Source organism: Balaenoptera ricei, chromosome 14 (assembly GCF_028023285.1).
Source record: "Balaenoptera ricei isolate mBalRic1 chromosome 14, mBalRic1.hap2, whole genome shotgun sequence".
Classification (NCBI taxonomy): Eukaryota; Metazoa; Chordata; class Mammalia; order Artiodactyla; family Balaenopteridae; genus Balaenoptera; species Balaenoptera ricei.
Window position 1 is genome coordinate 15,581,620 of NC_082652.1, and position 15,102 is coordinate 15,596,721.

Here is a 15,102-nt window from a genome sequence, read left to right on the forward strand (position 1 = left end):
CCATCAACCAGGAAATATTTTCAAATATACCTCTGGTCCCCAGGGTGCAGCAGAATCTGCAGGGAGGGGGGATGGTGGCAGGGAGAGCATGGGTAGTTTGAAAAATAAATCTCCCCAGGTGATTCTAATATGCCAACTTCTGCCCCCAACAGTGAGAGCCACCCTTTTGTGAGTGAGAAAACTTGGCATGGAAGAGAAGTTTCTGTTGGATGGAATTGTCAGCTCCTTCTGAGAAGCAACCAATCTTCCTGATGGGTTGCTTAAGCTCTTTTGACTTAAGCTGAAAATCTCACTTGTAGTGAGTTTAAAAATCCTTCTGGAAAGTTAGTTACTTACTAGCTCACTTTCAGGACTGTTGAGAATCTCAAGTGAGGGGTCATTTCTGAAAAGGTTCATCGCAGGATGGAAAGTGCTTCAATATAAAAGAGGTGTTTGGTGATCTGCCTTCTTATAATCGGTACATGAATAGCATCGCACAGGGGGTCCAACGATCTAGCTCCTTTCCTGGCACTGCAGCCATGAGATGTTGGAAGTGCCAATTCCCTTCTCTGGGCTTTGGGTTATTCATCTGTCAGGTAAGTGAGCTGATTGAACTAGGCTCTGGCTCAACTCTGTGGTCTCTTTCAGCCTTGAAATTATCTGATTCCACAACCACTAGGGAGTTTTCCCCAAGGTTGGGTTAGTCGGGAAAAGATGAGGATGCTGCCTTCTTATTGGGTGGACACCAGCAAAAAGCATTCTTCCAGGAGGGTGTGAGGTCAGTCAAGTTGGCTGGAGCCCACCTTTCCAAGATGAAATCCATCAGAAAGCAAACTTCACGGGGGCAGGGACCGCATCTGCCTTGCTTACTGCTGTATCCCCAGTAGCTGGAACATAGTAGATGCTCATTAACTACTGACTATCCAGGTAACATCATGTATGTTGGTGGGGAGAAAGAGCTTCCAGAAACCAGAGAGGAAAAACCCAGGCCATCAGTTTTCCTGGATATTCCTACTTTATTTTTGGCTACATCATCACAAAGAAAGGCGATGGGCGGTTCTGCATGCACCAGAGGGCGTGTGTTTGTGTGTGTGTGTGTGTGTGTGTGTGTGTGTGTGTGTTCTAGCAGAGGTGTTTACATTAGTCAGGGAGGGGGCACACCTGGACCGAGGCACTGTGAGCTAGCCGCATGCTGAGTCCAGCGCCAATGCCAGAGTTAGGCCTGGAAGACACAGCCAGCATGCTTTCTCCTAAGGGCAAACCATGAACAGGAGGTGGGCTGAGAGTGGGCACCAAGGGGGCCACTGGAGAGAGAGGGTCAGGAGGGAAGATGGCAGCCAGGAATCTGTTGGCCATCGTGGAGAAGGCGAAATACCTGGTGTCTAGAAAACGGTTATTCAAGGCAAGAAATCAATGACTTCCAATGACTTGTCAAGTGAGCTAGGGGTGGAGGGCCCCGAAATGGAAAGTTAAAAGATGTGTGTTTGGAGAAAGTGAGAGTTTTAGTGTCCCTCTGGCTACTTCTATAGATAATGGTGGGGTATTGGAAAGAGGGGGGGCAATTTTCATAGGGGAAGACTTACTGGAAATTGGGAAAAATCAAACCTTTCTCACAGGGCACTGAAGATGACCTGACCCTGAACCTTATAATGTTTGTCCTCGTTGCCTTTACCTCCTTTGAAAAAAAAAATTTTTTTTTTAATTTTTAGGAAGAAAGACTGAACAATTCATGATGGAACAAAAGCCTTTGGTGTCAGGATCTGTCACTCTCTAAAGTTTTATGTCCATGATGGTGTTTTGTTCTCCGGACACAATGAAGAGGGTGCAAGAGATAGAGAGACAGAGAGACCAGAGGCGATTCTGAGTGAGAGACAGGATGCAAGAGAGTCAGAGAGAGAGGGGGGGGCAGGGGGGGTCATTTGTTCATGTCGCTAAGAGCAAAGGAAGGAGAAGGGCTAGGGGCTTTGGGGAGGCCCCCTGGAACCCAGACCTCTGGTTCGCACGCCTTCTGCGCCCACCTGGGGAGGCCAGGGGCTGAGAAGGCCCCTCCACGGGGCGTCCGCACAGCTTGCGGGACGCTGCCACGCACCCAGGGCAGCGCCAGCAGCAGCCCAAGGCCCAAGGGCACCCGGCTCTGCCAAGGGGGGAAGTGGGTGGTTGTAGAAGCGCAGACCTCCATGGAAGTTCAGGGTTTTGCCAGCTTCTCAGCATTTGCTGGTGAGGCTGGTGACAGGAGGTGAGAAGGTGAGGCTGTGTTAAGATACACTTTTTTGCTTTTGCTATTTTACCCCCTCAGAGAGGGAGAAAGGAGAAGGGGCGAGAGGGGGGAGCAGAGAGAAGAGGTGAGAGGGTGAGGAAGGGAGAGGTGAACGTGGCGTTGGGCAAAGGGAAGGGGAAGGAGGAGAAGGGGCGAGGTGGGTGGTAGAGAATGGGAGCTAGTTTCTGCTAGGAAGCAAATAGGGGACATCCTGAAAGAGGGGGGGCTACCCAGTTCCTTTGGGTATTCTGCATGGTCATTTCTTGATGCACCTGGAGCCAGGAGGGTGTGTTCCTAGTCACCGGGGAGTTTAAACATGGGGGTCTGCTTTGTGGCAATTGGGGTGTATGATGTGAAGCGGTGGAGGGACCCGGGATGCTCTATTTCTGCCCAAATGCTTATCCTCACAGCCTTGTCTGGCTCTGCTGACAACTGAGGGTATAGGTGGATGCGACATAGGAAACAAGTTGTGCACGTGTGTGTGTGCGTGTGTGTTATGTGCGTGTGTCCAAGGCCAGGAGGGTCTAAAAACAGTCCTAAATGATGAAGAGCCTCTGTAATTTACCCAGGCTGAGAGGTTGTTAAATTAACAACCTCCTTGTGAAAATCTCCCCATCCCCATCCCTATGGCTCCATTCTGGAGGGATCAGAGAGGGGCTGCGCTCAGAGCCTGCATCGCAGCGTTGAGGAGAGGGGGGGTTTTTGGTGGCAATGTCCAAGGTGCGGGGGAGACTGCAAAGGCAGGCTCCAGGAGTGATGGGCTTGGGGGAGGCGTAGAGAAGAGAGACCAGAGTGCAATGGGCAGCTGGGACAGGCTGTGGGGTGACGGGGCATGGGCTGGGGCATGGAGGTGGGGACCTGGGCACCATCCTAATCGCTTGACACGTGGTTCTCATTCTGTAGCTGGTGCCAGCGTTCGATCTTCTTGTCCTTGTTTTTCAGACACTCGTACCAGTGTTTTAAGCGCTCTCCCTTGGCTGAGATCCCCAGCTGGCAGCCTCCTGGAGGACAAGATGGGAAGATAGGGGCAGGCGGTCAGAGTGGAGGCATGCACGGGAATCTCATTCTGGACCCAAATGTCTAGTTGGGGAAAAACTGCCACCAAGCAGTGACCCACCTCCCTCCAGCCACTTGGGATCCATTCTCTCTGGAGGTTGTGGTTATCATGTTATTACTACTACTGGCTTTCTCTGCCTACAGACTACCTACTCAAGAACCTGCAATGGCTCCCTACTGTGGCATCAAGTCACAACTTCATTGTCTATTTTTTAAGACCTTCTTTAAGTCACCACTGCACTCACTGAAATTCTCTCTCACTACTTCTGGTACTCATCATCTATTTCCAAAGAGTCAGTTTCATCACCCTGCTCAATCCTGCCTGCACACCTTTGCTCATGCTGTATCCATTGTCTGGAATTCCCTCCCTGCTCCACCTGTAATGACTGTTCTTCCTCATTATTTGGAGGGGGACTGGGAACAGTAGAACCTTCATTCTGGACTTGCAAATAGATTAAGGAGACTTCCTTTGCACCTTATTTTCTGCAGAGGCCACACACTCCACTCTTCTGTAATTTAATTATTCTGCTGGAGGTGATTTGTTCAGCAAATAACCAATCATGATCCAATCTTCCCAGCTTTGTAACCCAAATTGGACCCAAGTGAGGACCATGGGTCCCAACTTAGCGTTTGGACAATGAAATTACCAAAGTAAAGCAGTGCCCTCAACCCTGTGCATCCCTGGGTAAGGCTCTCCTCTCCTGGGAGGATAGAGGATAGGGTTTTCCCCGGGAGCTGGGAGCACTCACCGATGTAATCATTGGACTTGCCAATGTCATAGTCCCAGACTGAGATGTCCAGTGACTTCTTCGCCAGGTCACTATGTTTGATGTCATAGAAAAATTCCTAGATGCAGCAGAGGAAGACATGTGAGTGACAGGGTTCTCTGAGCCTTCAGCATCGGGAGCTAAGAGGCTGAGTCCTAGGGGTTCATGGACCAAGGGGAGGACCTTGTGCTGGGTATCTGGAATCAAAGGGGCCTTTACCCCAGGCCTGATGATCCCCTCTCAACCAACATTTGGTATAACAAAGCCCCCCAGGCCCTATAATTCTCTTTTCAATGACTCTGCTTGAAGTTGGGAAGACTGGTGGGGTGTTTCTAAGAGGGCTGGTCCTGGTCAAGTTTCCTTAAAGCCAGATAGCCATGAACTCAGTCCTTCCATTCTGATAGCTTCTGAAGCAGTTTTCCTCCCGCTCCATTGTTCACAGATTAAAGGTAGTTGAGGGTTAGGTGCTTATGTTTTCAGATAATCTGATTTTGTCAGTAACTCTTCTGCCTAATCATAAAATTCATTCATGTTCATCTTTAAAACAAACAAGGAAGCAAAAAAAAAACAAAAGCCCACAAAAACCCAAAACAGAAACTTGTTATCTATCTACCCAAGAATGACCACTGTCAACATTCCCCATGTGTGACCATACTGGTGTCTGTTTTGAAAAATTAATATGAATATTAATTTGAATTTTATACCATATGAAATATTTGAATATTGTATTATAGAAATATAATATGAACATACTGTACTGTGGCTTCCTTTTTCCATTTTATAACATATGGTAAAAACCAACTTTGCATGTTAGCAGTTTTTTTTTTCTACATCACCACTTTATTTTTACTTTTAATTTTTTTCTGCATCACCACTTTTATGGCTTTGTCTAACAGCTGTGTGGCTGGACCATAACCTAGTGCTCAACAATTGAGTACTGAGATGACTGACAAGTCACAGTGTGAATACAGAGGAATAAGCACATTCAATGGGTATCTAGACAGTGGCTTTAGCAGGACTGGATGCACTGGACGGACCTGAGGATTGAGAGAGAGGGAGAGGGAGGGGGAGGGGGAGAGGGAGAGGGAGAGGGAGAGGGGGAGGGGGAGGGGGAGAGGGAGGGGGAGGGAGAGGGACGGGGAGAGGGAGGGGGAGGGGGAGAGGGAGAGGCAGAGGGAGAGGGAGAGGGAGAGGGAGAAGCAGAGGGAGAGGGAGAGGGAGAGGCAGAGGCAGAGGCAGAGGGAGAGGCAGAGGCAGAGGGAGAGGGAGAGGCAGAGGCAGAGGGAGAGGGAGAGGCAGAGGGAGAGGGAGAGGCAGAGGGAGAGGGAGAGGCAGAGGCAGAGGGAGAGGGAGAGGGAGAGGCAGAGGGAGAGGGAGAGGGAGAGGCAGAGGGAGAGGGAGAGGGAGAGGGAGAGGCAGAGGGAGAGGGAGAGGCAGAGGGAGAGGGAGAGGCAGAGGGAGAGGCAGAGGGAGAGGGAGAGGGAGAGGCAGAGGGAGAGGGGGAGGGGGAGGGGGAGGTGGGGGCAGGGGGAGGGGGAGGGCGAGGGAGGGGGAGAGGGAGAGGCAGAGGGAGAGGCAGAGGGAGAGGGAGAAGCAGAGGGAGAGGGAGAGGCAGAGGGAGAGGGAGAGGCAGAGGGAGAGGGAGAAGCAGAGGGAGAGGGAGAGGCAGAGGGAGAGGGAGAGGGAGAGGCAGAGGGAGAGGGAGAGGCAGAGGCAGAGGCAGAGGGAGAGGCAGAAGGAGAGGGAGAGGGAGAGGCAGAGGGAGAGGGAGAGGCAGAGGGAGAGGGAGAGGGAGAGGGAGAGGCAGAGGCAGAGGGAGAGGGAGAGGGAGAGGCAGAGGGAGAGGGAGAGGGAGAGGGAGAGGCAGAGGCAGAGGGAGAGGGAGAGGGAGAGGCAGAGGCAGAGGGAGAGGGAGAGGCAGAGGGAGAGGCAGAGGGAGAGGCAGAGGGAGAGGGAGAGGGAGAGGCAGAGGGAGAGGGAGAGGCAGAGGGAGAGGGAGAGGCAGAGGGAGAGGCAGAGGGAGAGGGAGAGGCAGAGGGAGAGGGAGAGGCAGAGGGAGAGGGAGAAGCAGAGGGAGAGGGAGAAGCAGAGGGAGAGGGAGAGGGCAGTGCCAACTGGGTGGGTGAAAGGGGACAACTGCCGCTATTTATTTCCTCAAATATCAGTATTATATACTATTAGAGTTGGTAAAGACATTGGAGATGATTTAATTCATTCTCTCTCCAAATACAGTGTCTTCCCTATGACATTCCCAATCTATAGGCTTTTGTTTTAGGCTTGATTCTGTCCAATGATGAGGAACTCATTCCTTCTTCTTTTAGATAATTCAAGCTGATCTATGTAAGAATTTTTTTTTTTTGTGTGTGCTTTACAACTTTCTAGCAGGGAATTTGTTCCTCCCTCACATATAGGAACTATCCCAGAGCATGGCAGAAAATGGGGCAGCCTTACCTCATTAAATTCAGGATTCAAGGTTTTCTTCTTAATTTGAGTCTTATGTTTGGCTTTCTTTCCCATATCTGGTTTCAGCCAGCTGAGAGGAGACATGAGAGGCCATTATGGATGAAGTTTAATGAATAAGAACAGCCTCTTGATGACCCCAAAGGTCCTCCCAGTGTCAGGAGAATAATGAACAGATCAGAAAGTGAATCAACATTAATAATGACCAATGTGCATCAGAGCATCTACTTGGTGCCAGGCATTACCTAAGCACCTTATGCATATTTAACCCTCAACAAACCGTAGATGGTACAACCACCCATTTACATATAAGGAAACTGAGCATTCAGAGAAGTTGAGACATGTGCCTCTGGTCACACAGCTGGGGACTCAACCCAGCTGTTGCCTCTGGAGTCTGTGCTCTTAGCTAGGACTTTCTCCCAATGGATCATTGAGAACCTGGATGACAGTGCCTGGGGCTTCACTACTGATTATCTCTTAAGCTGCCCCCAGGTCCTGGGGAGACGATGAGTGTATGCACAAAAGGGACAAGATGCAAATCTGATTACAATCAGTCTCCTGTTCAAAACTATTCCATGGCTCTCCTTTGACCTCAGGGTGAAGTTCAGTATCCTTAATGTGGCCTTAAGGCTCTGCGTGGTTGGGTCCCTGCTCCTGTCCAGCCTGATCTTGTGCCACTTGCTTCACCCCACACCCCATTCACTCTCCTTTCCATCCCAGGGCCTTTGCACAGACTATTTCTTCTGCCTAGAAGGCTCTTCCCCAGTGTAGACACAATGCATGACACGTAGTAGGTGCTCAATCAATATTTTCTGGGCGAATAAATAAAATGGGCTAAAAACTCTTAAGAGTTAGGACAATTGGATTCTGATGCAAGCTGTCACTAGCTGTGCAACTCTCAACATGAGTGTAACTTTGGTATGCCTCAGCGTCCCAATCTGTAAAGAAGGCAAACTTTTCTTTCTCACTCACAGAACTGCTTTTGAGGATAATCTGAAAGAAGAGATACAAAAGGGGATTTGAAAGGTACCAGATGCTGAACAAAAATAAAGGGCAATTCTGACTTTAAAAAACTTTATTGGATCTTAAATTGATTAACGATCTCCTGTTTTCTTTTTTACAATGCCCACCAGGGCAGCGATTCACTGGTGACCACTGCAACTCTACTTCTTCTGGAGGGTTGGGTAGATGGGAGAAGGGGTGGTGGGGAGAGTTATTTAAGAAAAACAATTTGCATGTGTCTGGGATTCAATGGAGTACAGGACAGGAGCCCAGGAGCTAATGTTCTCTATTGGACCATATGGGAAAATTAGAAAATTACACCAAATTACTCCTAGAAATCAAACGCATTCCAGACATGTGTGTTCTTTTGTTAACTAAAATCCTCTTTCAAAGAAAATCTGGAGCAAAGTTCACTGTGGCCTCATTTGTAGCCATGACCTTAACGGAAGCATTGATTTCTATTGTCAGAGGCAGTGGGGATGGGGGAAGGAGTGTCTCCCAGGTTGGAGAGATCATTAATAAACACTCTTTGCCATGAGTAAGATAGTGATAGTAATTATTTATAACCATAATGGCAGGTATTTATTGAGCACCAACTCCATGAAAATGCATCTCTCAGATCTCCAACTGCAGGGGGAGACTGACAAGCTGCTGGGCTCTGAATTCACCACTGTGTTTTCATGTGGCCATGCTCCCCACAGGCTGCTCTCAGCCAGTACCTGAGCCAGCAGCGACAGTAGGCAGCCCCATTTCTGGGAGATGCGGGGCTCCTCTAATGGGCGACTGCGCTCAAGGATTCCCCACCACAGTGGTTGAAACTTACACAGAACTGCACTGCAGTCTAAGATTCTTCCTGCCCAACCATCCCCCCACTACCCCTCAGGAAGCAGATGTGCACCAGGCCTGTTGTCTCTATGGTCCTCCTCCAGCTCTCTCTCAATTTTCCTTCCCAGGCGCTTTCCCCAGCAAATCTCTTAGCATCTCATCTAGTCTTGGTGTCTGCTTCTTGGAGGACAGGACCAAATGACCAATATTACTCTTCCCATTTCATAGATGAGGACATTGAGGCCCAGAGATGTTAAGGCATGAGCCCAAGGTCACACAGCTGGAGAATATTGAAGACTATTGGATCTGGGATTCAAACCCGGGCAGTCTGGATCCAGAGCTCAGGCTCTCAACCACCACATAAACACACATTTTACTGCCACAAGCAAGGCAGAATTCTATTCAGAGTAGCTAAATGTTTCTGTACCAGGCGTAATTTTATTCCTTTTATATGATATCTCATTTGAGCCTTATGGGCACTCTTGGAAAAAGGTGGACTTGTTTTCTCCACTTTACCAATGAAGAATCCGAGGCTCAGAGACATCAAATAACTTGCTTATAGTTACACAGCTGGTAGCTGGCAGAGATGGGAGGTGCATCCCATGTCTGATTCAATGGCGGCTTGGAGAATGTGCCTGGAGGACCTCCAACTACAGGGAACATAAATGACCAAGGCCCCAGCTGCCGCGCTTGGAAATCCATGCCATGTTTGTGCCAAGCCACACTCCCAGCTGACTACCGAACATGGCAGGGATACCTACGGCAGGCCTACTCCTAGGAGACATGGGCCTCATGTGATGGCCAATTTTGGCTTGAGGACTTCCTGATGGCTTTGCTGAACTTGCATCTGGGATGCTTCCACCCATCCCTCCCTCCCTCGTCCCCTCACTTAGGGTCAGACTCGAATGGCCGTCTAACTGCTGTCCCATTTCCCCTGACTCTCCCCCTACTTTCCCTCACACAGGCATTTCTCCTCTGTTTAATCCCCTCTTGGCATCTTCTCAGAGGACCCAGAACACGAAGTCTCTCTTATTCCCCATGACTGAGATAACTGGAATAACCCCAAAGCCTAAGGTCTTTTCTTTGAGCATTTCCAGACTGAATCCAGAAAAAGTCAGGTTGCTTCTTTGGTGGTGGGGCTCTGGACTCTGGAGGGGTGTGTTGCTGATTCCCAGGGGCTACAAATGGGATTACTGTAACCTTGCCGACCACCCCTCTCCCACAGGAGAAGAGCCACAGAACTTCTCATATGGGTGGGTGACATACCAGGCTGACTGAGACTCCAGACTCACACTCACCAGTTCTGGGCATCTGTCTCACTGTGTGACCTTGGGCAGGTTCCTTGCCCTCTCTGGGCCTCAATGTACAATGATCTTGGGGAAGTTCTCTGGTCCTCTCTTTGCAAGGATCTAGGACCCCCCTCTGGGGCTCATCTATAGTCCCCAGACATTGACTCACAGCTTGACGAATGGATCTGAGTAGCCATTGGCATCCATGGCCGCCAGGTGCACGCAGCGTATGATGCCCACAATGAGGCCTCCCTGCTGTGTGCTGTACATGAGGGACACCAGGATCTTGCCGCGTTCCTCTGTGTCACCAATACGCTCCACCTGCTGCAGGAGGAGAAGAGGGTGTGTGGGCCTAGGAGGGAAGGGGTCCGGGCAACGTGGATGGTGATCATTAAAAAGAGTCTGTGGAAAGTAGGAGGAGCTGGGCCAGTGCTAGTGCAATCAGCACTACAGACAGCAGACACCCCAGACTCCAGGGAGGAGCAAATGATGAAAGCCAAGGGGCCCAGTCCTAGGTACATGGGGGCCAATGGCTTTACTCTGACTTAGACACGGACTGACCCTGACTCTGATCATAGGCTGAGCTTGACCCTGATTCCAACGTGACTCAGCTCAGACTCCCCCCACCCATTCAGTTTTCTCAAAAGTACAGTCCTTGGGGCCGAGGGCATGGTTGTGAAGCCAAACTCCAGCCTCTGCCAGACACACAGCTCAAAGAACCTGCCCTACATCCCCATGGAGGGAGCGTGGCATTGCTCTAGTGCAGCAGAATTGCCAGCAGAGCTTCTGCTAACAAGGTCAAGGAATTCGAGGGTGTCTCTCAGGTGTGAGAGGATGGGGCTTCCCCCACCTTGGGGGCTCCAGGTGTGAAAAGCATGCTCCTGGTCTCATGTTCTAATGCCCTGGGCAAGGGCACCTCTCATGGTGAACCAACAGGCAGGTGGTTTGGAGTAAAAGAGTGGGAAAGGGGCCAGGGAGGGAGAGAAAAGGGAGATGCCAGACCCTGACTGTGGCTTCAATACCCACTCAGCGCTCACCTCCTCCTCATAAAGGGCCATGCCTCGGGCTGACCCGGTGGTTCCAGCACGCTTCATCTTGAGGAAGGAGACAGAAAGGAAAAATAACATTGTCAATGGGGCTCATCTCCCTACACAAGAAAGACCAGAAACCCCTTCTCCCCTCCACTGGCATCCAGAGCCATGAGGATGGGTTCTCCAAGCTTCTGTGGCCCTCCAGCTTTCCCCCATTCAGCTAAAATGTATATAACGCTAACCATTTGAGAGACCATGTTAATGCACAACAGCCTATTGATGTAGGTTGTATTACTATCCCCATTTTACAGATGATGACACTGAGGGTCAGAGTGGTTAAACCACTTGCCACAACCAATAAGTGGCAAAGTAGCCATGCACAAAACAGATAAGATTTTGCCTGCTCTGGTTGAAGTGGCACAGGGGCCACCAGGTGCTTCTTCCCCCATGTCTCCTAAGGCCCTTTTGCAGGCTTCTAAGGCTCTGGGGAACACAATGTGAAGAGCACTGGTTAAATCCAACCTCTTCACTTTAGAAATGAGGAAAACTGATGTCCAGAGGCGAGGGGTCAGAGCTTATGAGGTCCCTGTCCTTAGTGGGGCATAAGAGGGGAGTTGGTGGTGGGAGGTTTAAGAGCAAAGGAGATGATCAGCAGGGTTTTGGGGCCAGTGCGGGCCTGTCCTGCCACGTCTGTGCCTCTGAGGCTGGCTGCGTCCATCACAGCGAGATGGCAGACCCAGGAGCTGAAGACTCAGACGGGGTCCTGGCCCCTGTGCTGACCAACTGGACTCACTGAGTGACGGAAGGATGACGAAGCCTGAAGAGCCAACTGTTACCAGGCAAAGACCCAGAGGAAAGGCTTCATTCCTAGGCACGTCTAATGATTTATTGGGAGCCTGGCATTCCGTGTAAATTCTTCCTTGCAATTTTCCCTCTTGTGTCTTGTTCCTTTGTCTGTGCTATAAAATACGGTGCAGCACACAGACAGTCCATCCCCAGGCTGGCATCTGGCGGGAGGATGCTGCAGGAGCCCCCCTCCCACCCCCCATGGCTTCCCAATGGGGTGCTGGCCCACTGCCCAGGGGGAGCAGGCACGATGGGCATTGCAAGAAAGCTGGGCTCTGGCTGGTGCCTGAGAACACAGTCACTGACTTGCGGTATGACCTTGGCAACTCGCTCCTCTTTTTGGGCCCCAGGTGGCTCAGACATAAAAAAGGGTAGGTTGGATTATGTCTAAAAATACAGATTGCTAGGTCTCACTCTATCTTGCTAAGTCAGAATATCCAGGGAGATCCCCCACAGAATCTATTTTGTAAAGTTCTGGTTTTAAAATCTCTAGTTGATTCTGAGGTGTAGCCCAATTGGACAACCTCAATTTGGTTCTTGTTCTTTCTCAAAAGGTGAGTATCACATCTAACAATAACAGTTTTAATGCTTTACATGTACTTTTACATTAATCCTTAAAAGACCCTATGAGGTTGGTACTATATTACCCCATTTTACAGACAAGAAAACTGAGGCACAGAGAGGTTAAGTCATTTGACTCAAGTTATACTATAAGTGGCAGAAACTGGGACTCAAACTCAGTCTGGCTCCAGAGCCCATGCTCTTAAGCGCTATGGTATCCTGCCTCCTGTGTCTCTCTATGATTCTTTATGACTTCTTGACCGACCAGTGGGTAAGGAAGTATTATTTACTATAATAACAACAGTTAACTTATGAGTGCTTATTAGGTACTAGGTTCTGCCTCCTATGAGGCAGGTGCTGTTGTAACACCCATTTTAGAGACAAGAAAAACTGAGGCCCAGAATAGTTCAGACCCTTGGTGAAGGCCAGGGAGCAGGGAAATGGCAGAGCTGGCTTTGAACCCAGGCAGGCCACACTGCCAAACCACTCTGACCTTCAGAAGTGATGCTAACACAGGGTTGGTAGAAGGCATGGCCAGGATGCAACCCCCCATGTTCTGACCTGAAATCTTCACCCTCCCTCCAACAGCTGCCACAGCCCCTCTCCTGTCTGGCACCCTACAGATCTATCACATCCTTTACAGGCCCAGAAGAAGGCAGCATCCACTCCTCCAACTCTTCTTCCCCATTGAACCCTTGGGACAAAGGCACTCACTGGGATCACCCGCTCCAGACAGATATTGAAGTTCTTCCTCTGGTTGGGCTTCAATTTTTTGAGCGAGAATCTGGTCTCACCGATAAACTCGTTATGGCCGAATTTGTCCTCATCACAGACAGAGATCCTGCGATTGACATAAAGGATGGAGAAAGAAAGAAGAGCATATATTGAGCTCCTACTATGTACCAAGAGCTCTGATTGATGCTGGCAAGGGATGTGTAATGTGCACAGGAATAATACAACTTCCTATTTATTGAGCACTAGGCCAGGTACTTTTAATTTCTTCTTGATCACAGTATACTTAACAAGCAATAACATGCACAAATCTTAAATTTCTAGCTTGTAGGATTTTTGAATTTGCATACACCCATGCAACTACCACTCAGATGGATCAAGATATAGAACACTCCAGCTCCCAGAAGACCCTCATGATCCCTCCTAGTCACTACCTCCCTCAAAGATAATCACTATCTTGTTCTCTTGGCAAGATTCAGTGTCTTGTTTTTGACCTACATTTAAATCAGATGTATAGACCCTTTTACATTTGGTTTCTTTTGTTCAACATTATGTCTGTGAGATTCACCCATGTCAATAGTTATCTGTCCCTTTTTTGGTTGTATAGTATTCTATTGTGTAAATATGTTGTAATAATTTTGCTACTTATGGGCATTTGGTTTTGAGCCATTTCTAGCTGTTACGAATAAAGCTGCAATGGAACATTCATGTTCATGTCTTTTCTATATGCACAGATACATATTTCTGTTAGGTAGGAGCAGAATTGCTGAGCCATGGACTACACACAAGTTTAACCTCAGTAGAAACTTCTAAACAGTTTTCCAAAGTGATTCCACCAATTACACTCCCACCAGCAGTTTAGGCAGGTTCTGGTTGCTCTTCATTCTAGCTTCGATTTTGTCGGTCTTTAATTTTAGCCTTTCTGAGTGGGCCATAGTATCTCCTTGTAGTATTAATTTATTAGTATTCCACAAGATGTTGTGGAAAAAACCCAAACGAACTTTTTGGCCAACCCAATACATTTCCCTGATGATTAATGAAGTTCAGCCCCCTTTACATCTACTTTACGGTCATTTCAGCATCATCTGTTGCAAAGTTAGGCTAGGAACTTAGCTGACTCTTCTCATTTAATTCTTTCTCCCCCCAGACCTCTGAGTTTCCCACTTTGGAGAGGAGACTGGGGCCCAGAAAGGTTGAATAATTTTTCCCCAGTAAGGGGCAGAACCAGAATTTGAAGCTCCTGATTTCCAGAACACTATATTGTCTTTTGCTATCTACTTTGCACAGCATTGAGTAGACCAGAGGCACAAAAAAGGGCAGGTCATGAGAAAGGTCCCTCAGGAGGCCAAAAGGACCAATCGAGGCATGATAATTCATCCTGACATATACTAAGAGGAAGAAAGGACTTTTCCCCCCATGGGGGACAGATAGGAACTAACAGCACCTTGCTTCTTGGCCATTAACATTTGTTGAACAAGGTTCAAAGTTCTGAAGGGTCAGAACACCCTCCTGCTGAGCCCCACACTGTACACAACTGGAGAGAGAAATTGTCTCCATTTAGCCGGTGGGGGTGTAAACACCACCATCCTTTCTGCAGGACAATGTCTCCAAAGACTCACGAATAATCACCATTTTTGACCTAGTAATGCCACTTCTAGGAATTTACCTTGAAGACGTAAGTGAAAAAATACGTAACTACAAAGATCTTTACCACAGTTTTGTTTATAGTTGTGAAAAAGCAGAAATAACATAAGTATTCTATAATGGGGGAACTTCTTAAGAAAATTATGAAGTAACCCTAAAAATGTAACAGTACGCGTTGAAAATAATGTTGTAATTGCTCATCAGGGAAGTGCAAAACCACAATGCGACACCATTACACAGCCGCCAGAGTGGCCAAAATGGAAAAGTGTTGATGAGGATGTGAAGCAACTGGAACTCCCAGAACTCCCATTGCCGGTAGGAGTGTAAATTGGTGCAATCACTATGGAAAACTGGCAGTTTCTACTAAAGCTAAACATATACATACACCATGGCTCAGCCATTACACTCCCAGGTGTATATACAACAGAAATGTATGCAAGAAATAGCTACTAGAATGTTCCCAGCAGCACTATTTGTAATAGCCCCAAACAGAAAACCAACCAAATGCCAATTAACGGTAGAATGAATAAATAACATCGTGTTATATTCACACAATGGAATACTAAATAGCAATGAGAAAGAACAACCTACAAGTACCCACAACAACTTGGATGAGTATCACAAATATACTATTAACTGAAAGAAGACAGACA

The 15,102-nt window shown here is 48.4% G+C and overlaps 1 protein-coding gene across 3 annotated transcripts in view; it reads right to left on the reverse strand.

Moving 5' to 3' along the window:
* Window positions 1–3,106: 3,106 nt before the first annotated feature.
* RPH3A (rabphilin 3A) overlaps window positions 3,107–15,102 on the reverse strand; it is a 61,828-nt gene continuing 49,832 nt past the window's right edge. For all 3 annotated transcript variants that reach the window (XM_059894095.1, XM_059894096.1, XM_059894097.1), the window contains 6 exons: window positions 12,788–12,914; window positions 10,673–10,729; window positions 9,805–9,959; window positions 6,511–6,592; window positions 4,042–4,138; window positions 3,107–3,237 (listed from right to left, as the gene is read on the reverse strand). In XM_059894095.1, the coding sequence (XP_059750078.1) occupies window positions 3,107–3,237; window positions 4,042–4,138; window positions 6,511–6,592; window positions 9,805–9,959; window positions 10,673–10,729; window positions 12,788–12,914 (649 nt within the window). The remainder of the gene's footprint in view (window positions 3,238–4,041; window positions 4,139–6,510; window positions 6,593–9,804; window positions 9,960–10,672; window positions 10,730–12,787; window positions 12,915–15,102) is intronic.